This window comes from Astyanax mexicanus, chromosome 15, assembly GCF_023375975.1.
Source record: "Astyanax mexicanus isolate ESR-SI-001 chromosome 15, AstMex3_surface, whole genome shotgun sequence".
In the NCBI taxonomy this organism is placed as follows: Eukaryota; Metazoa; Chordata; class Actinopteri; order Characiformes; family Acestrorhamphidae; genus Astyanax; species Astyanax mexicanus.
The window spans coordinates 32,647,940-32,673,657 of NC_064422.1; the positions used below are offsets into that span (position 1 = coordinate 32,647,940).

Sequence of the window (25,718 nt, forward strand, 5' to 3'; positions counted from 1 at the left end):
ATGGAAAAATAATATTATTCTCTAATATGGGGTGCTGGTCCATTTTCTCATTAGCTGTTGGCAGGCATGCAGCAGAATTAATTAGACAAGAGGGGGAGCACAACTCTTTTTACACAATCAACTGCTGATATACGTCAGACAGTAACAAGAGGCTTTTAGTTTTTAAAGGCTTAAATATAGGGATAAATTCTTTGCTCACAAAAACTGTAGAATAAGTGTACAACATATCTAAATATCTAATGAACTATAGCTTGGTGCAACATTGTTATTTAGGGGTAAAACAGAGTAAAACATACATATATGCAGCACATTCTATATTTGAAAGTTGCACCATGATTATGTACTTTTCTTGGCAAAACTGATAAAGTAAAAAAAAAGTCTGTTGATTTTCTGGCATAGATCTGGCTGTTAAACACAGTCCACACATTTTCGATAGAGCTGAGGTCAGGACGTAAATAATTCCATTCCCAAAGGCCAAAGCTTAACATTAGCCTGCTTTACTCATTGTGAAACCACCTCTAATGTGTGTTTGAGGTCACTGCCTGTTGTAATATACAATTATAATTTTCCTGTTTGCAACCATCTAGCTGATGATTTAAAGTTATGCTGAACATTTCTGAAGTAGGCCTTAATCCATCTACTTTGTGCAAGGTACCAGTTTCACTAATACTAAATTTAGCTTTAGAGCATGATGCTAGCACCACCATGCTTAACAGGTGGTACAAAGTTCTTGGGGTTGAATGATTCACCATATTGTTCCACACATAACTCACACATAGCCCAAGTTTTGTCTCATCTAACAATGAAAACATCCTTCAAAAGGCTTTGTTTTGGTCATGCAGACAACTTTAAAATTTACTTGCACTTGTGTGACTACTGTGTCAATTTTTAATAAAAGAACTCCAAGTCAGTGGTAATATAAAATTTGGTTGATTGTAGACAGTGCCACTGGTGTTCCAGTAACTTTTAATTTATGGCAGGTCTTTGGCTTGGTAGTTGTTGTTTTTTTTTCTGACCATCTAGACCAGGGGTGGCCGACCTTTCGAACACCAAGAGCCAGAAAAAAACTCCAGCAGCCACTGGTTATAAATTTACACAAATCAGTTGTAAAAAGCGCTATACAAATACATTTGATTGGACTCGATTTGATTATATATTTTTAAATTATGAATAGAGAAGCCGTGCATGTACAGGAAAGAGATCAGATAAGGGTAGCAGTTTGGGTCTTCTTCTAGCCCATAGAAAAGTTGCTAAAACTTCCAATAGCTTGAAACTTAAAGCATTGCTTGAACAGATAATCTTGGAATATGCAGTTCTTGTCTCGCTGTTCTCATTTTTGGTAAAATGGACCTCAAATTATATTTGTCTGTCGAGTTCTGTTCTAAGGATACACTATCTTGCAAAATAGGAGTGCAAATTTACAAATCTGAGGAAGCACAGCTCCTTCATGCCTCCTGATGGTGCCACTCCTGGCTTTTGTGTGCATAACTTTAAATGAGCCCTGTCACATCACAGATTCTTGGTAATCTTCAAAGCATTATCATAATTTGATTCTCTGCCATTCACCATAATAAGTAATCCATGGCATCCAGGAATCTCAATGAAATTTGGATGCATGAATGAGGACTCAAGCAAAAGAAAACAATAGTGTCAGACATATGAAAGAGAAAGACTGCATGCCTTATAAAGCCTAATTGACAACTAAATCTGCACAACTCAATTTAGAGAACAGCCGGAGCCGGATGGCTGGAGAATGTTAGTGAAAGAGACAGGGCTATGTTGCGGAAATCCGAGCGAAAAAAAGGCTCCATTAGTCGACTATGCCATTCTCTCTCTCTCTGCTGCTCTCTCTCTTACTTTCTATCTATCCTGCATTCCCTCATCTGCTCAGTTTCTGGGGCCCTGCATCTTGAATTACCCTGCAAAACCCTTAATCTACCGCAGAAGGATGAGGAAGTTCCTCTGAGTAAGATACTGAGAGAGAGAGAGAGAGAGAGCTAAAAGATAGAGAGAGAGGGAGAGAGAGGGAGTGAGAGAGAAAGAGAGAGGGAAAGAGACTGAGAGAGAGAAAGAGAGCTGTTCTCTGGTTGACAGCACAGCAGCAGAGCCACATTCAGCTCGAATAACACTGCAGGAAGCCTGAGGAGGGCTTGAAACCTGATTAAAAAACTTATTAAGACATCACAGAACTATTATGAACTCTGTTTTTGGATTACTGAGATTTTTATTACATCAAAATAAAACTTTTTTTGCAAATACCATTTTGTAGAATTAAGCTATGTCTTAATGTGTGGCCTCTAACCATCTTTCGCAGTCCATCATTCACTACTTGGCCTCAAAGAAGACAGAGGTCTCAAATAGAGGTCTGCTATTTCATTAAAACCAATCAAGTAACTGCCAGACATGAGTCATGCTACAGCATTATCGTCCAGCACTGTCCCTCAGACATATTCTAGCCATGTGGGGGGCAGATTTCACTCTATTACATATATGTCTTCCTTTTCTTGGTACTGAAACACTGTCTAACCTGGATTAAGTGACTGCTTTGGCTAACTCAAACATCACAGCTTGGATGTACATTATACACTCACATACCGAAAATGACTTTTCCTATGTCCCAGAGCAGATATAGAATGATGAATTGACCTGTGTGATGTGTGATGTGAACAGCATTCAATGTTGATGTAAGTCATTTGTGTGAACGCATGTAAAAATCTTGAACGTTTCTGCCAGTAACGATCATTGCCATTCAGTGCACTGTCCACTGTGAGTGATAATGCTGTCTATTATGTATTCCTGGTGCACATGTGACACTGATCACCGGGGAATGCTAAATGCCAGCAAAACATTGGAAATGGAATATCGTATTAATCTGTTACCGTTATCAGGCCTCATTTAAACTTGGTTAATTCACACTACCTCACTGCCCAGTACAGGGTTCATACACTTTTTTAACAATACATTTCCATTTTTTTTCCAAATATTTAACAACCATACAATTTCTAAAACATCAGTGCAGACATGGACAATAAAACCAGCAGGCATAAAATAGTAGGCATAAAATGATTCTAATAAAAATGCTAACACACTCTTTAATAATAAAATGTGTGTCAGATCCTGAGAGCTCCACTGTGTAGGGTTAAATTACTGAATTAACTCTGAGCTGATTTATTTTTTTTTAGGTCAAAATAGATATTCTCCGCCGGTAAACGGAAACACAAAGATTTGTAGAAAAAACTTACATGACTTTTACAAAACTTTCTGGCTATTTTTATTTTTCCAAAACTTAACCAGGCCTGGAATTTGCTATTTTCAAATTCCAAGACTTTTCTAGGGTTTTAATGACAGTATGAACTCTGCCAGTATTGAACCTTAAATACCAGATAATGCCTCACAACTTATACAGGTGTCTGCGTTTCTCAGCCAGCCGCTGAGGTAACACTGTAAGACCAATTTACATACTGTCTCATGATTTTTGGAATGTTTGGATGATTTGTTTTAATCTTATCAGAGGTTCCCTAGATTATAGTAATTCCTCATGTTAAACAGGTCTAACTCAGATAAAGCCTAAAATCACACACACATACAAACGTGCACTCATATATATAAACACAGACTCACTACTGGAAGCACTGATGTCTTTTGGAGGAGGGGACATTGGCTGGACGCAGCGCTGGCACAGGCAGTCCTTTCCATTGAAGGTGACGCGATCTCCAGCAGGAAACGGCCGTCTGGAGAAAAACAGAGTGTTCTGAGGTTAAACACAGCTCACTGACACACACACACTTTTATGTAATTTACTGCCAATAGGTGATGGAGAATCCCCAAAGTTTCTACAGCATCTCATATGCTATGAGCACATTCTCAGTGCACTTACAAGAAAAAATATGTGAAATAAAATGTGCCTAAAATAATAAAACAAAGAAAATTGTAGTCATTTGCGTCTTCATTGAGAACCACCGTAAAAACCTTATAGTGCTAGTGGAAAAAGTATGTGAACCCTTGTGTTTATGACCTCAAAAAAGCTGTTAGATTAGATTAAATTAGATTCAAGTGTTAGCATCCCTGGAGTCTTGCTAGTTTGGAGGTGTGGACAACAGCTAATATGACTAATAAAAAACCCTCAAACTTTTTGAGTTTGCCTTACACAAGAAGAATACACACATGTAAGCCATGCTGAGCAAAAAAGAGCTTTCAGAGGACCTGCAATCAAAAATAATTGTTCTACATAAAGCTGGAAAGGGTTACAAAGTGCTTTCAATGGCTTGCTAATACAGCTTGTGGATGAGGTGAGGAATTTATCTGAGGGCTACATAATATGTTACATAAGCAAAACATTTGCTACAATAAGTAAAGAAGTAGAAGAAAACAACAGTGCTGTAACATTATATTCATGTAAACTACTTGACACCTTTGAAGCATGAATCATTGTTTTTTTGTGTAGGAAGGTGCGGGTGTGCTTGAGCAGGTGAGTATATCACTAAAAACAGGGCTTTGCAAAATGTGCTTTAGCAATGGTAATTATTTTATACAGGACTATGATAACTCAAACAACCAAGGCAATGTTCAAATTTAGACTTTTTTGTAGGGGTAGGAAACATAAGCTTATACTGTATTGTGGTAAATTTATTGATAGTGCTTATTCCAGGATGAAGTGCAGCTGATGACAATATCAAGGAAAAACTGAAAAAAAAACTGACTGAAAGAGAAGGAAAAGAGAAGGAGGGGCAAACTCAGATGACTGGGCAGGAGTTCGAGGCAGCTTTGCTGGAAAGGCGTGAAGCAGAAGCCCCCCACACAAAGAGATACAGGAAGAGAAAGGGAGAAAATAAATGAAGAAGGAAGATGGGGAGGAAATGGGTGTGAGGTTGTTCGACACGCAGGTAGAGAGGAAGTGACGGTTTATATATAGGTTGGAGAGTGGGAGGATCAAATTTACATTATAAAACTCCACATAATTTGTGCATGTATATGTATGTAGTAAGAAAAGCATGTGCCTCATATGTTACTGACTTGCAGATGGTGCAGACGAAGCAGGCAGGGTGGTAGGTCTTCCCCAGAGCAGTTACCACTTCTCCTTCCACAAAATCCCCACAGCCGTTACAGCGCGTCCCGTGTAGCCTCTGATAGTCCAGTGTGCATAAATACTCCCCATTCTTCATGAAGAATCCTCCCTGCGCCAGGTCACAGCCACACACTGCTCACACACACAGACAGAAAGAGAGAGAAAAAAGTGTAATGTTAACTACAGTGAGAGTTATCGTTTCATTTTGTTACATTATTTGTTACACGTTATGTTATATTAAAATATGTTCCCTAATACTTTACCTATCACTTTAATAGGTTAATAGATCATCTCTGAAATGCAGTAGTATTGTATTTAGCTAAGAACTGTTTTAGTAGCACTATTTTATTATATGACAATGTATCTTATGTATTTTTCTACTTGATTTCTCATGTAGGTAGGTATGTATTACTTAAAATTACTGTCAGATTATTACTTATACCGGTGACAAGAGCTACAGAAGCATGAAGACAAAAACCATCCGGTTCTGAGACAGTTCCTTCCCCCAGGCCATCAGGCTGCTGAACAGTCAGTAACAGTGTATCAGTCCAGTCTAGGCCTGTCATGACAACTGTATTCATTGATTAAACTGAGTGAAGAACTGTACTGTGTGTGTTTGTTTGTACAAGCAAAGCAAATAACCCACTGACAATATCGAGGTCCATCCCAATTCAGTCCATCACCACTCATCACACCTGTATTGCTACACTAGATATCTCCTCTCACCACACCTTTAGAGATAAAACATGTTGATATTAAGTTAAATTATACTAAACCTCAAAATAAAATCTTCATACATAAATAAAAAGGGCCAAAATAGCTTCTGCCCTCTGTGACATATCCTTCCTGACCCAAACTGATCCCCTGAGTGGCTGTAAATCACTTTCATACTTGACTTTACAGTTCTTGGCTGCTCGCAAATACAAGCTGAAAATGCTGATGCCAAATACACACAAAGACGAGGTTTCAGTCGGCTCCACATTTCTTCTGCTCCAGCTTGCCTTTAAACTTCTGGCACAAATTCAGATGTGTGTGTGTGTGAGACAGAAAGAGAGAGAGAAATAGACCTCCGCTGGCCTGTATGGGTTTGATGACGCTCCCGGGCCAGGTGTGTGTGACAGGGCAGAGAAATGGATATCATTCTGATTATTCCAATATTCACTACCGTCCATCTCTTACCCTACACCCACTCTTCAGATTTTCAATGAATAAAGCTGGGATCTGGAGTATAAGTGTTTAAAAATACCCTGCCTTTGGCTCTGCACTCTGTAATGATTAAATATATTTACTTTCATAAAGAATAAAACTTCAAAGAAAAATTAAATCCATTTTCTCCACAATTTAGAGGGTCAATTACCCAATCCCTGTTCTAATAAATCCCCCCTATCACAAGTAATTCTCCAACACTAGAAGGGTGAAGACTAGCACATGCCTCCTCTGACACATTTGAATTATCCACTGCCTCTTTTCCAACTGATGCAGCATCACTGGGTAGCCTGGGAGGTCAGAGGAAACACAGAGACCCAGCTCTTATACATCAGCTAACAGATGTCTGTACTGACCAACATGAGAGAGCACAATCTACACACCCAGAGAAAGCAAGGCAAATTGTGCTCCCTCGGACTTCGGCTACTGATGGAAAGCAGCGTGATCTGGGATTTAAACCAATAAACCTTTGGGTCATAGTGACAACACTCAGTTTTTAATTAAATGTAATTTCATTTTGTTTGACTTTTTACTTTTCATCTATTGTAACACTATTTCAAAGTAAAATATCTTACTTTTTTAGCATTAAAATATGTGGAATCTGTTGTCCTTTTGGCTTATGTGTGCATACAAACAAAACATGCAAAAAAAAGAACAAATGAGCTCACTGCACACTTTGTTTTAAGCCTGCAAATACTTTTGTACTTTTACTCAAGTCTTGATCTAAAGGGAGGACATCTTGGAATAATAAACCTTTCCTGGAATAATATTTTACATTGGGTATATATACTTCATCCACCACTATTCTTTACACTGTTCTTTTTTCATAAAATTAAACCAAATTCTTTTTTTTTTTGTGTTGGAGGCTCAAGGATTAAAACATTGTATCCTGCATGCTGCATGAAGATAGGACTAGGCACAGTCCCAAAGAAAGCAGTTCATAAATAGGACTGTTACTTTGACCTGATGCAGAACACTGTGAGCCAGCCTCCCTGGGTAAAGAGCCTGGAGGGATGATCGCATGATTTACTGTAATAACACACATAATAATGCAAAGGAATGCATCTGTAATGGGAATTGAAAGGTTTTCTTAGACAGAACTCTGACCAGATCAGGATACGCCCGGTTTAATCATGCAGCTCAAACACATTCATATTTGGGTTAAATTGTGTGTATATATACAGCACTACTTTTCTGACGTCACTCCTCACCCCAGCGACTCGGGGCTTCCGGGTGGCCATGTTCGTTTGACAACTGTCCCATTATTTGCCTGGCGATTGCCATGGCGACAGACTAAATGTGACAGGCAGGTGGCTGTGGCGACAGTCGTCATTAGCAGCAGAGGGGTGGTTGTGTAAGAGTGTCTCTGTCTGCTGGTTTGAGTAACCTTCAGAAACCATGAACAGAACCACAGACACGGTGTGAGAAATATCAGTACCATTAACCAGGGTACACAGACACACATACACCCATACACACACACACACACACACACATGCATGCACAACCACAACCTAATCAACATATGACTGCATATTGAAACACCACCAATAGTTGTTTGACTGATGGGTTCCGCCCAAGGAAAAAAAAAAATCTGTACATTTACATTTTCTGAAAATTCTACACAAAAGGAAAGACTTTTCCTAGAAAATTTTCATTATGAGGTGGTTCATGAAATATGTTCACACATCTTATCAATACTCTTAAATATGAAAATGCTTGGATTATATAAGAAAGTTCGGTACCACTTTAAAATAAGACCACCTTTATAAAGGGTTTATGAATGGTTTATAAAGGATTATTAATGGTTATTGATTAGGCTGCAAATACTTTAAAACTCATTAATAAGCAGTTAATAAATAAATAACAACATGGATAGAAATGACAACAGTGAGTTGAGGCAAAGTAGTGATTACACACTCATTTGTACTGTTAAACCTCAGATCTTACTTTGTGTTTTCCATCAATCAGCATTAAACTGTTGTTAACATTGTAACTGCTTATCAATGGTTTTAAGGCATTTACAACCTTATCGATAATACTTAATAATCTAGTTTATAAACCATTTCTAAACCATTTATAAGGGTAGTCTTATATTATAGTGGTACAGAAAGTTCTTTAAGTGATGCAATAATAGAGCCACATTTGGTCCCATAATAAACCATGTTTGTTTGGGACCAAAAGTGCTTATTCTACGGCATCACTCAAAGAAGCTTCTTCATATTAAATACTAATACAATAGAAAATCTTTTTTAGAATTTAATTGTGACTGTTTTTATGACTTGGCACAGAAACGTTTAACCATCTTTGTAACAGCAGCATTTTTAGCTTCACAACAACTAAATTATGTTTCTTAAACCCAAATGTGTCACCACATTTAGATTTGATTCAATTATCATGACATTGCTGTTTCAAAACTACACTGAATACACAGGTAGAACTATTTAAATTATGTTATCTATCTAAAATATGCTGAGAATGTTATTTAGCAAAAAAAAAAGAACACTATTTATGGCACAATTTTATTTGGGCACACTGTATGATGCGAAGAAATGAACAGCTGCATTTTTGTCTAGCAAGGTACAAAAAAATAAAAGGGCCCCTATATTGATAAACTGAAACATGGACACCACTTGGAGTTTGGAAAGGCTGCTGTTCAAAAATAAAACATCAAGCCTACAAAGTTTTTTGGTCTCAACAAATGTGACTAAAATAATCACAATCCAGCACAAACATGCAAACCACACAGCTCTCTGAGCTCCACAAAGAGCTTTGTTTCTTCTCGCACCATTTCATCAGAGTGGGGAAGTAATTACAGAGAAACAGGCAGAGGCAGAGGCAGTGCCTCAGACTGCACGGTGATGGAAGTGTGACAGTGCTCCTGTGTTCAGTGCTGGGGTTCTCTCTCACTTCAGGGTCAGTTCAGTCTGTCATTTCGCTGAGCAATCACAGACCATCACAGTGTAACATCCACTTCCACACAAAAGCTTCCAGGAACTCTCGCCAGAGAGAAAGTGGATTCATTAGCACTGGAGGACTGGAGAAACTAGAACAACAGGGCAGTGGCAGAGCGGGTCTGTGTTTCAATACCTTCACTCGTTTTCTCTCTGCTGTCCCTCTGCTTAGAGTTCGTGCAGCAATGTGTCTCATGCTGCTCATTTGCTGTGTGTTATACAAGCTTTCTCACACTTCATTAATATTTTACTGGATTCCCCCCAGAATGCTGGTACTTCCCTCAGCTCTGCTGCACCACTCTGTGCCTCTATATGAATTAAGATTGTGTGTGATATGGCAAAAATATAACACTGTGACACCCCTTTTAATGAATGCTGCCTTCAGCTACTTTAAATTTCAATCATTGCTCCCATGACTTTTGCCATGACTCATGGAGGCTGACTTGAGGGATATGAGTGTGGGTCCTTCTGCATTGAATTTGGATGTGATTTCTGCCAGAGTTAATTGTCTGTTCCAATAGAACGTCTGGCCAGATGTCACCAGTCATGATCATTGAGACTTACTGTGATCTCCACTGTGTGTGGTAATGCCTTCTATGGCAATTGCCAGGTACATTGTGATATTGTGAATCCAGCAATGTTAAATATACACAATATAGAAATGGATTGTCCTATCCTTCCAGCAGTCACTATCAGATCTTGCTTAAATCCTGATAATTGACAATGCCTTGCCATGAGCATGCTGGCCAGTGTCCAACCTTTCTCACACGATAACACCTCACATCTTATACAGGTGTGGGTGTTCTCAAAGCCATTACACTTTATGATCAATTATACATAACATACTGCATATCATAACATATCTTATGACTTTTGGCATTTCAATGTAAATGTTTATGTACCAGTATCAGCAGATAGGTGCGTCAATTTTCGTATCAGTGCATCCCTAGTATGATATGAATGCCATTATTAAAAAATCAAAAAGTTTAAAACAGACTTAATGCATCAGCCACAGAACACTGCAACAAAAACATATGCTCTATGAAATATGAGAACATTGACAAAAAATCCACAGTATTAATTAATACATAAATACATAAATAATAAGACAATGAACTAAACTAATCCAATATGCATTGTGCCATTATGCAGTCACTGTATAACATTTCTAGTTTACAAGCACTTTTTAAAATATATGCACATTCTGTTCTCTAGATGCACTGACGATACACACACTATACACTCACTCTACATAAAAGCCTATGACATTTTCACCCCAATCATTTGTATACTATGTTAACACCCAGACCATATAAACATAGGCATGCAGCAATATGTGGAAAGAAGCTTTGTATCTAATCACTCCCTGTATGCCATGATGATCCTCTCAATTAGTCCAGCTGCATGCCAAGAGGAAAATAGCCTTTGATGCCGCCTCCCATTTTAAAACTAATGCTGTAGCTGTCTTAGTGGCCGCACTTGCCCAAAAGGAGTGTAAACGTGCAGATCTTAACTGTAATGCCGTTTTATCCTGACGCACTTTCCCATGCTTTGTGGTCAACCAGTGAAGCAGACAGAATGAAGCCTAAATAAGGCCCATGGCATCAGAGGACTCTTGGCATGCACCTTGGCTTCCAAAGCCCCTTCATTATCCATGTGGACCTAGCAACATCATCATCACCACAATGCAACGCAACAGCGTGATAGGCCTGTCCAACTCGATTAGCCTGGATGGCTCTCCACTGACTTTGGGGGCTGTTAGCCTCACAGCAATGCTAACAGACTCCAGTCTGCCATGTGGAACTCACAAACATGCGTCAAACACTAACTAAAGCATTCTTACAGCTGAGCTCTCAGAATCGGGCTGTTTTTGATGGCAGACTTGGTGTGACAGGGCATGTCGGTTAAGTTAACATGTTTAATGGGGACACGTTAGTCATGCTGTGCTTGTTCTGGGGGTCAAGGCAACACAGGTAAATTATGGGAGCCTATATAGAGTATTCTGATGAGCAGGATCATCTACAAAGTTAACCTATAATGGACACAGATCAAGAATGTATCATTATTTAATAATAGTATCATGATATCCATTTAACAAACTAGTAAAACAACTATATAGTAATTATATTCCTTTTTACTCGTATGGTACCTTTATTAAACACAGTTGTTTACCTTAAAGACAATATATGTGACATTAATATGGTATATTGTTAATAACATATAAATTATGTATTTATATGTAAAGATGTAGTGTAGTAAAGGTGTCCAAAGCAGAAAATGTTAGTCCCACCCTGTGAAAACTGTGTTCCACCCCATGCATAGTGTGCAGAGTGCTGAACAAAATGTTCCACAAAATGTTACATATTTCACATGCATCTGGACCCAGTTTCTCAGTGTGAAGGTCACTTGACTATCTAAAAAAATGTTTTACTGCTAAAAACTGTTTGGGAAACCCACCCCACCTTGTGCCTCTGGGGAAGCGTATGGCTGTATGTAAAGTGTATGTTTTGTTCTAAAATGTTGGTGCTCGAGTGGCAGAAATTACCATAAAAGGAACATCTATGTATGACTTATACATTTTGAATGGCTGCAAAGAATCAGAGTTTCTGTAAATTGTCAGATTTTCAATTAGTAGTACATGTTACTGTCCACAGTGAGGCATGATAAAACAAATGCACAAAGTTATTAATAATTGAAATCAACATAAAATGGGCTTTTTATATCGGAAATGGGACTTTAAAGTCTGTTTCCAGTGCTGGAGTTTTTTATATTTGTCTTCCATTTGACCATTTATATAACCAACTTCCCGCCTATTGTTTTATACTCTTCAGAACTAAGGTTTCTAAATGTTCTTGGCTTGGATATATGTTTATGGTTCTAAAACATAAGACAACATTACATTACATTGCCTTTGCTTTAATTAAGTAACCTTCACATCCTTCACTTATAATTACTCTTTTTAAAAAATTACATTCTACAGAATGCATTCTGTAAAGAGCCGTCCACTGAAAGGTTTATTTAAGGTAAAGGTTCTTCTATGCACAGTTAAGGTCCAGAAAGTAGAAGTGATCCTGTGTTATCAGAAAAAAAGGTCTGTTCAGGTCTTTTCAGGACTTGAGAATGGCTCAAGCTCAGGGCTGTTTAGAGGAGAACCTCAGGGTGACCCTCAGTTAGACTCATGAGAGGTGCTCCTCCCTACCGTCTCTCTGAAACCGCAGTATTACAGGCTTTCTGCACTTTCACATTAAAGGCAACTTCTGGTGAACTCCATCGTAAAAACTGACCACACATATATTTGTCATATGTATCCATGGCAACCTGGTGACATAATGCGAAGTTTGTGGTCCGAGCAGTAAATGACTTATGATGGCTTATTTTACTACGAGCCATAACAGTTTTTTTTACTACAGTCCAGCGCAGTGTGTGTGACTGAGACGAGGTGCAGAGATGTCAGAGGGCACTGCTGTCTGTGTGCCTGCATATGAATTGGTTACTACTAGCAGCTGTTGTGTGTGTGTGTGTGTTTGTAAAGATTGTAAAAGGGGAGGAGCACTAGTGTGAGTGACTGTGACAGTGACAGCTGCCAGAAAAATCCACTCAGCTATTTTTGTACAGAACACGCTTATCAGCATGGCCCTCCTAAAACCCCATCTTTATCACCCCCACCACCACAAAACATCCAGCTTCCAGTGAAGGCGGAGGAGGAATTATTAGTGGTGGTGCAGGTGAGGCGTTATTCGATGTCAAAATATGAAACACTGGTCAGATACTAAATACATACAAATATTTATGGACAAAAATAAGAGACCACTTACAAATTATGGGTTTCTTTGATTTTACTAAATTGAAAACCTCTGGAATATAATCAAGAGGAAGATGGATGATCACGAGCCATCAAACCAAACTGAACTGCTTGAACTTTTTCACCAGGAGTGGCATAAAGTTATCCAAAAGCAGTGTGTAAGAATGGAGAAGGAGAACATACCAAGATGCATGAAAACTGTGATTAAAAACCACTAAATACTGATTTCTGAACTTTATAATTATGAACTTGTTTTCTTTGCATTATTTGAGGTCTGAAAGCTCTGCATCTTATTTCAGACATTTCTCATTTTCTGCAAATAAATGCTGTAAATTATTTAAAAAAAAATATTTGGAATTTGGGAGAAATGTTGTCTGTAGTTTATAGAATAAAACAACAATGTTCATTTTACTCAAACATAAACCTATAAATAGCAAAATCAGAGAAACTGATTCAGAAATTGAAGTGGTCTTTTATTTTTTTCCAGAGCTGTATATGTATATTTTTTATATAATTGATCATCAGTCTTGTGTACAATGCTAACATAATGATCTAGCTGAAGAGATGTTAAAGTCTGTTCTGTTCCTACTTTCTTCCCTGATTTCCCAGTTCCATGTAACAAACTCTGTTTGTCAAAGAGAACATTTTGCCCTTAGGTCATTTTTAAGTGATAGTTTTGATTTATTAGATGTGGGTTAATATAAAATACAGGAGGTGAAAGTGCATGCTAAATTTAAATAAAATAGGAAGCTGTATGTGGTCCCCAGACCCTGTGTTACCAGAAATCCTGTGATTTTCATGCAAGAATCGTTACAGAACCCGATTTTGTTCTGATGGCATCAGCCCAGTATCAACACTGAGTGTTGGAATAGTGCCGTGCCTTTCTCCCAACCCCATGGCCAGCGGACTGTGAATGCATTAATCTTATATTACCCACACTCAGCCTGACCTGGGTATGACAGCGAGTAATGCAGCCTCTGCTTCCTGTTGATAAAGCACACTTTCATTCATTCTAAAACAGGAACCTTATACCCTGTGGTTCAGTGCACATGCATTTCATAAGCCTTGTTACCACCTCATAAATCAGGAGCTATGAGAATGGTAACTTTATCAGCTGTGAGGTGTTTTTTTTTTTTATTTCTAAGATTTTATTATTATCATGTTTTTTTTTGTGAAATATTATTAGCTTAGTATGAAGATCTTAATATGACTTGGCAATATGGTAAAAATCATGTATTGTGACATTTAAAGGCTTTTTTATAATGCAAAATTCATCAGTAGCGGCAGATTCTTAAAAAAGGTTTTTCGAATAACATCATATATGTTGTACAGTGATGAAACTGGGCTAATTACACTTTCTGTAATAAAAAAGTACAGATGGCCAATGTTTTTTAATCATCCTCAGAAAAGCAACTTGTGCATCATGATAAAAAAAATGTTCACAATACAATAAATATTTTCATATTGCTCAGCTCAATTTATTATTTCCTTTTAGTATATCATTCCAAATCACTGTGCAAATAGTTAGTATTGAATTAACCAACAGAAATTGGCTAAAAACATTGGATCATTTAATTATACACAAAAAATCCTTCTTGCAATTTGTTAAGACAATAACGACATGCTAACTGGACTTAAAGCTCAAACAATTCATCTTGAAACTTGTAACTTCATCCTGTGTGAAGATTGTGGAAATGACATCTTGAAATAACCTCTAAGGGTATGCAGCCTTTGACCCTGATGGTGGTCTGCCACTCCTTGTTAGTGTAAATCTCCAGCTGCTGAGTGGCTGTGATTCCTGGCGCAACAGCGTAGCCCACCCCCTCAGGACTCTCACATAGACACACAAACAGACACACAGACACATAGCCACACAAGCATGCACACACACACACACACACACACACACATATATACACACATATATACACACACTCTGCAGAGATGTATGGACCCATCCCTGGCTCCGATCTCTATCCCAGTGGAGATCAGCAGAGCTATTTCCAGCAGCACAGTGCTTTAACAGCTCCCGGAGACTATGCTGAAAATAGCACAGAGCCGCTCTGACTGACACAGCATTCACACAGCGGCAGGGGGGCGGCGGTGGGGTGGGAGGGGCAAGTGTGGAAGGACAGAAGAGTGAGGATATGGGCAAGAATGTAGAGTGGAGCAAGAATGAAGTGGGGAGTAGAGAGGCATGAGGCTAAGTCACATACTCACCTGTGAGAGTGTGTGATATGGCAAAAAATATATGATACTTGAACCTACATGATACTTGAACTTATCATATTCAAATACAAGTATGTTATGTAGCATGATATTTGGTTAATTCACTTGCAATCATGGTGAACCGATACAGTTTGATGTACCACCAAACAAAAAAGCAGGGGTTATAGATCAATATTCTGCGATATATTGTTATACTATAACAAGACAATATTTGCAATTATGTAAAAACTTAATTTTAGGAAAACTGTCTTTATATGAAAAACACAACCCCAGAGAGGTTTAGTAACGAAGTGGAACTATTCACTACTGTACTAAGTACTAAAATGCTAAAATCTTTATCTACTGAATTATTAATTTTTTATTCTACTTCCACTTTTACTTCACTACATATTTTCCATTAGTTTAATACTTTTACTCAGATACATTTTTATGTGCTGCTTCGTTACTTGTTACAATTAGACAAATGTTATGAATCATTTTAAACCCACATTATCATTAAAGCCAGATGAAGCTTTGATGAAGCTCCATCATTGCGTGAATAAAGAGTTCAAGCTGATCTTAAAAGAAGACCTTGCTGCTCCCGTTCTGCCTTTCACTCTGAGAATTTTCCAGAGTTTTTTGTTATAACTACAATAATTACACAATACTTTACCTTTACTTTTTGTACTTCAGTACTACATCTTACAATAAACTACTCTACTCAAGTGACTTTTTTTGATAGACATTAAACAATCAGAAAAATGCGGTCAGGGTTTAGACAGACACCAGAGTCTAGTAACAAAAAATCTCTGTTGATTTTTGAGAAACTTTATAATACGGCAACGCATATAGCAATACTTCGATTTATCAATTTTTAATACACCGCTATGTTACACTACTATTTTGAATACAGGGCTTGCTAAAATTACCTTTAAGAAAATACAAGAAGATCTCATAATATGAGATATAAACAGCTCATAATATGAGCAAGGCCATTCTTTTTATAACTGTACATTGGTTCACCAGTAGAGTGGATTTTAAATCAACAACCAATCAAGATGTGACTAAACGTTAAGTGCTTAACAAAAATACTGCACTGCAACTCTTCAAACTTTTTTTGGATACAAAAGTAATTAAACAAATTAACATTAATTAATTATAACTACAAGCCACAAAATGCATGGACAGCCCCAAATGCTGACTTTTTTCCACTTACAATCTTTGCCAGGCCTTTTTCTGCAGCCATTCACAGTTGCTGCATATTTCTGGCACTTTCTGTCCTCTTTCTGTCTAAAGTAAGTGAAAAGCACTTTCAGTCTATATGGTTGAGGGCAAATAACTGACTCAAAGAAGTTTTGGGATTGCTTTCACTGTATGTTTTGGGTTATTACCCATCTGTACTGTGAAGCAGTTTTGCAGCATTTAACAGAGTTAGAGCAGAAAGTACAGCTCTATACACTTTAGAATCCCTTCTGCCTCTTCTCACAGCAGCCACAACATCAATAAAGTCCAGTAAACCAGTTACATTGACAGCCATGCACCCCTTTGCCATAACAATGCCTCCACCATGTTGAAAAGTTGATGTGGTATGCTTTTAAAAATTAACCCTTCTTTCCTTCTCCAGCCATACACGTCTATGCCATAACACTGCCTCCAGCATGTTTAACAGTTGATGTGGTACGCTTTAAATAATGAACCCTACTTTCCTTTTTCATATTTAAGTTGATCTTGGTTTCATCTGTAGAAAGAATATTATTCCTGAATGTCAGAATGTTTATTGTTTTACAGTAGTCCACACTGCAAGCACATATTGATTGTACACTACCAAAGTGGATCTTGTGCTGTTGTAATCTGAATGTGTGATAAAAGTATCAGGAGTTTCCTCCAATTAGCTACTTATAACTTTGCAGGTTATTGCTGTTTACAGACTCTCTATAATTGGTATAAATCTGTCACCCGTCATGCAAGCAGTGTCTGTCTGCTCTAAGAGTAGACACAACACAGTGTACCTGGACACAGTCTGCCAAATCTTAGGTGCTGGCAAACCTTACTGCACCTTCACTCCAGCCAGGTATTTCCAGACACAATTATATTAAAGCTTACGTAACTCTTGCGCCTGCATCCTGCTTTCCAGGAACGGAGCTAAACGTAAGGACGAACAGAAAGATTATGGATTTATTTTAAGCACACTAAAGTTCTCTGGCCTAATTAGGCCCAGCTCTGTACTGCTCATCTTTTAGCCATTCTTGGGGACTGCAGTGATTTACCATGAGAAGACACGCAAGCGTTCCTTACTGCTTCTATAAATAATTCATTGTGCAGCATCGTGGACAGTGAGTATGTTCACATTAGAAATCAAATGGGAACAGCAGCTGCTGTGTACTACTGAGCTGAGGTGCAAGAAATGTGAAAAATCAAGCTTCTGAATGCCGTAGTAAAGCATATCACAATACAATAAAATACTGTCATGCTTTTAAATTAAAACAGTGAGCAGAATCTTAATTATATCCATCCTTACCCATGTTAAGACAAATACATTACGCAGAAACGCGTAATTTGGGATAAACACGAAATGTAAAAAACACTTCTTACAAGAAATGAAAGGTCTTGTAAGCCAGGCCATGGTAATTCCTAGCAGTCAATTAACATCATGTGACGGAAACCCTGGTGCTAGCTCTGAGCTCCACAAGAAATAAGACTGACCTCTTAGCCTAATTTGATTCATGGGATAAGTTCCAGAGAACGCTACAGTATTTGATTAAAAGTCATATGATGAATTTTATATGAGTATTTTGGGTACCTGTCTGGTGCCATGGAGCTACAAACAGAAGCTTACTGTAGAGTAAAAACTTTGGTGTTTGAACAGTTTAGATATGTTTTAGAGCATTCAAACAAATGATGCAGTAAAGTTAATACAAAATATTCTGGGTATAAACTCACCCTGGACCAAACTGATCTTCAATATGGGTTCAGGTTTTTCATAAAGTCAAAGCTTACAGACAATTACTGTGGCTAGCATCTATCTGAGTAACAGGGGAGAGGGAGGGCCATTCTACTCACCCACAGAGATCACTGTAAGCTGAACCTGTGATCTTCCATTGATTAGGCCAACATTTACATGTCTGTCCACTCCAGAGCCAAATAGTGTATTTAAATATTTAGAAAACATGTTTGATTTTCCCCAGTGTAAATGTGAATCACACTCCCCACCTATAGAGAGACACCAGGAATCAAAAATATCAATTCTTATATTATTCATAATTTTATAAAAGTAGTAGTCAGTGATTAGCAGTTATATAAGACTACAAGTTAGCTTGGTTGTTAAGGTGTGACTAATATTAAGGTATAAAGGAAACTCTATTAACACCCAAAAGTGTTGAACGCTTTGGAACACACAGTAAGAGTACTTAGATCTACAATCAGTACAATACATAAATACAATAATTTGAGACTTATAGTATAGTTTAAACTATTCATACACCATATATACTGGTTTTGCCCTTCTGAAAAAAGATATTGGGATGCCTGCACACCAGACTAGAGTGTACATTAAAGCAGCCCCTAAAACTTTCATAGATTCGCAAAACGAATTAATGATAACCAGAACATTTCCTTCTGATTGGATGAATTTAGTGTTGAAAGAGTGTTGAATGATGTCATGCAGTAAAACGAGGATACAAAGTAAGATGCTTTAGCTGTCCCTTGAGTCCTTTGATGGAAATAGGGAATGATCTCTGTGCCTGGCAAGATACCGCTTAGAATAAATCTTATGCTCTCTTTTAGAACCCGAAAGCGGAAAAAAAAACAATTTCCCAAAAGTGTTGAGAATAAGCTAAAGCATGGATGCAAGCTCACTTTAAACAAATAAACAAATAAAGAGGAAACTTACATATAATTATCATGCAATTAAAGTAACATTAGCACATTCCAAATAACTCACCCAAATCCCAAGTGAGGAAGAGTTAACAATTCAATGGACGTGATACATCCAAAGTCCAGGTCTTGAGTTTACTGTGTACAGGGGATGAATGTGGTATGTTTGGGAGTGTGTGAGAGTGCAGGCTAATGAAATTACTCAGGCTGTAAGGAGGGGGAGGGTGCATCTTTAAACTAAATGAAGTCTTTACTTACTAGGTCATACATCAAGTTTAGAAATTACACTACCAAACTCTTAACTACAAAGTCCCTCTTTACTTCTTTTCTTTTCAGTTTTTCTTTTTTCTTGATTAAACAAAAGGAAATGAAAACTTCACCCTTAAGTGCACATGAGGGAAGTGAGGTGCTTCCATCTTCATTCATCTAGCAACTCAATCATGACCTGAGGAGCACATCAAAGTCTTTATCATTCATAACACTCTGCCCCCTCACTGTCACGCAACCTTGATTGATGTTCCTCGTCCTTGAGAGCCCTCAGACATCATATTTCAGTTTTTTTTTCCTGTACCACAGTATTCTCCAAACAACTTTCTGATGTTCCTCGTCCTGGAGAATCCTCCGACTGCACACTTTATTGTCTACATTAATACAGTGTTCTCTGATATATTATTCAGCTTTTGCTGAGCTGGAACAGGAGCAGGTGTATGAACAGATGTTCTTACCTTTGCATGTGAAGCACTTGATATGGAAGTGCCTGGACTGCACACGCAGCACCTCCCCCTTGCATGGCTCCCCACATTTGTAGCACTGGATGACCAGCTTCTCTGGGGGGTGATGAGGTTCCTGAGGATGAGCCACTGCAGAAGAGAGAGAACAGACAGCACACTATTAGTATGAGCTTTCAGGTCATGTTAAAAAAGGATATGTTCCGGTTATTAGCATATATGTGTTGTTATTACACAGTCTTTATTAGATACATAATGTGTTAACACAAACATGATATAACATTTCTGCATATTGCCACTACTGAGAAAACTTTTAATAGTTGACATTAATTGTTGACATTGACATTAATTGTTGAATTGTGTCAGAAAAATGATTAATGGACCAACAGAAATGCTACAGAATGAAATATTTTTTTTTACAAAGATCCATTTTATTTTACATTAATTTGAAAGTTAATTTGAAATAAAAATAAATAAATAAAATGGCAGTGATTTCTATTCCATGATTTCCATTATCCCAATTGTAAAAATGATTATGCAGAATTTAAGGACATTTCCACAACACTGGTTTAAAAAAAACACACCATCAAGCGAACACCAACAAAAGGATATGCTATAGTGATACACGTTTTAAGCGTGTCTATTATAAGTACCTACTATTTTAATACCTGTTTAATTTAATACCTGAATATAAGCATTATGTGAGAATTGGTATTTTTTGCTAATAGGGTCTCCCTACAGGTTTGTTTCACTGGAGTTACATAGTTCTTACAAGCCTGCTTCACAAGAGCTACATTAGCAGTTGGCAAAAAACAAATATTAACTATTATTTTAAAGCTGCTATTGCAAGGTAAATCTGCTGCATTATTTTGATTTAAGCGTGAATGAAAATTAGAGGCTCTTGTTGTTTAATGGGTTAAAAAGTATGTTTCAGGTCACAACTTTTGCATGGCACAAAACAAGGCCCATGCCATGTTAAACATTCACTTAATTGGAAAATTAGTTTGTTTTATCAGTGTTCTAGTTGTATTTAAAGTTCTATGAAAAGTTCAGCTGGACTACTGAGGCAGCAGAACACGGACATATTTAACACAAAAGACAGAACATGAACACCAAGAGCATCAACCTGTCTGACTTATATAATGCTGAAGTGTTTTTCTACCGGTCAAAGCCCACACCGCGGGTACTGGAACACAGTGTGTAGGTGTGAGTGGAGCATTGTGCTGGAGGTGTGTAGAGTGAACCACAGGGCTTGTTAGCTAAGATGCTCTGCTTATTACAGGCACATGGATAGGTGCTAACCCCCTCACTCACTCACCCGCCCACTCACTCACTCGCACATTGCTTTATTGTTTATTAATCAGAATTGCTCTGCACAAATGTCACTCGGTGATTAAACTTCTTGTAGAAGGGCAGCTAAAGTTTAATTGGCTGAGCTTCTTCGCACATGCATGGCTCCTGTAACTCAATAACTCTTCATGCTGTAACTCTATGCGCTTGTTCTGCTCATGCATGCATCTGCAGTATCTCTTTATAAACTCATACACATTCACCCACACCCACACATACAGTATATAGGCACTAACACATTCACAATGCATTGGAGTATACGCTGAGAGTGATGAGCACAGAGATGGACTGATAATGAGTTGGTTTTGTTCTTGCCTTAATCAGTTGAGGTCATTTGTTTCAATACTTTTGTATCCTTTATTTGTTGGGTTGCACTAGAGCTGGGCGATATAGTAGAAATATTATATTACAATATTTAAAGGAATTTTTCGAAACAAACAAAATGCATTAGCAGTAGCAGAATCTTTAAAACTACTGTTTAAATACTCACTCATGCATAGCACATTGATTTTTATTTAGTTTTTGCTGCATGTCTATTAAACAGAACTAATGACACTCTCTGTATTCAAACATACAGTTTCAGGTAGTGATCTTTTATTACGGATAATATCCTTCTTGTTCAAGTACTTTATGGAACTACAGAACTTGAACACAGAACCTGCAGAACCTCATTAAAGCTTATTTTGTGCTCTGTATTGTGTGTGGAAGCAGAAGAAAAATACTTTTAAAACCACTACCCAGATACCACAGTCAAGAGTTCAACTCAGCACTTAACTTATACAGTTTCTTCTATTTTTTAAAACTGAGAAACAACCAGATGACCACTGTTACTGTCATCAAGTCATTAGATGCCAAAACAGCGCATCCCCAAACTTCCAGACCCAGCCGCTGCAGTGGAGAGTTCAGGCTTCTCAGGATGAAGCTAATGCAGGAGGATAAACTCTCAGCCTTTCACTAGTGCTCTTCATCAGCATGCCCTGATTCACTCTCTCAAGTCTCATGTCCTCCCTCTTCTTTCTCACATCACCACCCCTTCTCTTGATCCTTCTTTCACGATCAGTCTTCTCCTCTCTTAAGAACTCTCAGTAGGCTCTAGTTATCCCTGTAGAATATTTCTCTCTCTCTCTCTCTCTCTCTCTCTCTCTCAGTGTTAAAGTTGATGCATGCCTCTCTAATCTAATTGATGACCACTTGAAGGGTCGGGTAGATTAGTAGAGGAAAGAATGTGTCATTTTGAGAGCACACTCCTACCACCGGCTCTCTGCTCCTTATCGGCTGCGGAGGTTACTCCAGGCCTCTATCTCAGAGCCTCTCTTCTAACCAAACAACTCCTGGACTTTTTACGAGCTCCGTCATCCGTTCCTGTGACTGGCAGTTCTCTTGCACAGCTCGCAAAACACACCGTCTGAGTTAATTAAGCAGCACTGCGAGGCTCTGGCTGAGCCATGCGGTCTCAGGAATGCTTCTCCTGCAGAGCAAGCGGAAGTGCAGGATTTCTCTCAGACCACCTATCGCAGCTGGAGAGCACTGTTGCCATGACGACCAGTGTTAATGGCACGGCAACAACGCGGCACGAGTGTACTCGTATAAGGTAACGCAGGAATGAGGCTGCGGTATCTGTCAGGCCTATTCTAAAGAATGGGCAGGTGAATTAGAGCTGCTTGTTGTATTACTGCAGAACAATGAGATGGTTTGAGAAATGGTATTGATAAAAAGGGTGAATCACTGTAAAATTTCCTCCATTTTAACCAAAACATTTCCAAGTATCCATGATTTGACCTTGAATTTAAAGAGTTTTAAAAAGCAAGCTTATAAATTGTCTCTAGTAACTCATAAAATGTTCAGGATTTGTCATCAGATACTAAGGAAATATGCTACGTTTAAGCAGAGTGTTTTAGCCTCTAATCCTACCCACTGCCCATTTCCTGTTTCCAATCCTGGGTTGCCAGGTATGGAACACAAGAGCAGGCAAACACTGCATCCTTCTAAAAGGCCCATGAGCAGAGAAGGAGTAAAACACAATTAAATACAATCAATGAATTTGACAGATGGAGATAGTTCAGAGCCCAGAAGAACTACAAGACAATTTCAGAGCTAGGTTTTTTTGCTTCAGCTAAGATTAGAGAACTTTCGATAAGTAGATAAGTATTTAAGTTTTTCATTATTTAAATGCTCATATTCATACACAGTGCCCCATTGGGGGCAGTTAGTATACATATTTTTTTATATATTCGTCCACACAAGTAGCTTTTTCAAAAATAACCCTGTCCAGTTTTCTCGCAACATCTACTTTATTTTCAAAACTGTCCCACCAAGTGCTTGTTCATCCATGCCTGGTCCAGAATCTCTTTTCGGAGGTTTCTACCTCCGGACAGGAGGATCGGAAACAAAAGCATGCAGCCCATTTTGGTGCCTCTGCTGTGTTAGCTAATGTGAAAGTTACATTAAATTAAGCTGAGAGCGTGCTATTAATCTGCAAATTGCAGAGAGAACAGAACCAATCGAGGCACCATCCATGTTCAGACATGTGCAGACTCGCTGTATGATGCATGATCAGCTTTTTTAGAAAGCTCCGTTTTCCCGTCCAGACAGCTCCACTGGTAGAGGAGTTTTAAAAAATCTCCTCGCTGTAAGGTGTTTTTGAAAAGCTCCATTTTCAGTAACCGAAAACGATGTTTTCGTGTGGACAGAACCGCCATTTCATATATGCTTAAATATGAAAATGTTCTTAAACTCACCTCAACCTGGCAAACTGTGTAAGCCTTATGTCTGTGGACAGAGGACTCTTTCCAATGTTTTAAAACTGGACTATGGTAAGTACCATAGGACAAGTCTGCTGTCATTTAGTACATACTATTCCTTTAAAACTGGTGAAGGAACATTCAAATACAATCAAATAGCACTACCATACCATCTTCATTACTAATATTGGAGGCTTTACTAAATACAGTGAATCTCTTTAAGCAGATCACCATTTGCATTAATAGCACAGAGCTTCACCCACTCATTCAAATTAACATATGTGGAAGGATTTCTGTATGCAGTGATATGCATACTGAGCCCAGATGAGCAGCATAGACAACGTAACAAGTGCTGTGTAGAAAAAGTCTAGCATAGGAGGAGAATGAGTCAAAAAACCCAGAAGATCCATAATACAGGCAAACAGGAGTGACATGATTAAGAGCTAAAAGAAAGGACTGAGGCCAGCTATTAGCAGATTAACACAACACTTAAATAAGCACTCACACAGAAAAATACCATTAATATAACCTATTGCAATGGATTAAAATGAAACACACTAACATGCCAAAAAGAGACAAAGAGAACAGTATCATGTCCCATGATATTTGCTAAAGCTAAAGAACTCTTCACTGACCTGCAGCAAATCTATGTGGGGCCTTCTGCATTAAATACAGATGTGATTTCTGCCATAGTCTCTTTTTTATTTAACATTACAATTCCAGCCAGATGCTGCCAGTCACAATCACTACCACTGCACTGCACTGTCCACTGCGGGTCGTAATGCCTTCCTGGTACACACATGACACTGTGAATGGTGGGATGTTTAATGCCTACACAACTTCAGAAAGTTATCCAGTATTTAACCTTGCTCACAAGAGAACACCTTAGTTATACAGGTGTAGGCATTCCCAAGCCTTCCCCTTAGGTAAAACTTCATGATGAATTTACATTTGCACTGGAATCCTATGATACACTGGTGTTGTATGTGTATAAAGGATCAAAGATCAGAGCATTGATAATTATAGTTATTGGTAATTGTAATAACCTGACTAATAGACCTGGTTAATTATGTGTCATGACAACACATGAAAGCATATGACATTGGCCATGACAAGCTCATGGAATGGTTCTGTCAATGTTACACAATGTTAACCTATGTTGCGCATCATCCTTAACCCCGGAGTGCTGTAATAAACCCGCTATAGGTAATCAGCTAATTACTAAGCTGCTACTGAGCTAAAGTGGGAGCAGGGCAGCAGTTCTGTGGCACTGAGAATCTTGACTGGAAATCACTGCCTTGTAGTGATTCATGACATGACAAGTCATCAAACATTATAGCATCTAGCTGTGTAGCTTTAAAATGTCATGACAATTACCTCTAATGGTAAAATGACACTTATTTTACTGGAGCTAATCTGACAGCATGACAGCATATGACACCTAATATAAAAGGAGACATGTTTATGGCATGGTTATGTCAATGCTGTGTAGCAGAGTTCATAATAATAGGCTTTTAAAGAGCATTGACCAAAATACAGCTGCAACATAAACACACACAAGGACAATAAAAAATAAAAAAACTAAGGATGTACGAACACAGGGTGCACCACTTAAACATGGTGTTTTTTTTTCAGCAATGAGTCACTGATGCTTTAGGGGCCATCTCCAGCACAGAAATAGAAGAGAAAAAAAACAGGCCTATCTATTTCCACACTGTCACTGCCGGATCAAACAAAGTTAACCTTTAGCTGGGCTTTGTAGTGCATCCCCTCTCTAAGCCATGGCTAATC

At 38.2% G+C, this 25,718-nt stretch overlaps 1 protein-coding gene across 22 annotated transcripts in view; it reads right to left on the minus strand.

Annotated features, from left to right (window-relative positions):
* Positions 1-25,718, minus strand: part of ablim1b (actin binding LIM protein 1b) — a 94,142-nt gene that overhangs the window by 28,756 nt on the left and 39,668 nt on the right. For all 22 annotated transcript variants that reach the window (XM_049464601.1, XM_049464607.1, XM_049464605.1 and 19 more), the window contains exons 2-4: positions 19,834-19,968; positions 5,014-5,197; positions 3,622-3,731 (exon numbers count right to left, since the gene is read on the minus strand). In XM_049464601.1, coding sequence (XP_049320558.1) covers positions 3,622-3,731; positions 5,014-5,197; positions 19,834-19,968 — 429 coding nt within the window. The remainder of the gene's footprint in view (positions 1-3,621; positions 3,732-5,013; positions 5,198-19,833; positions 19,969-25,718) is intronic.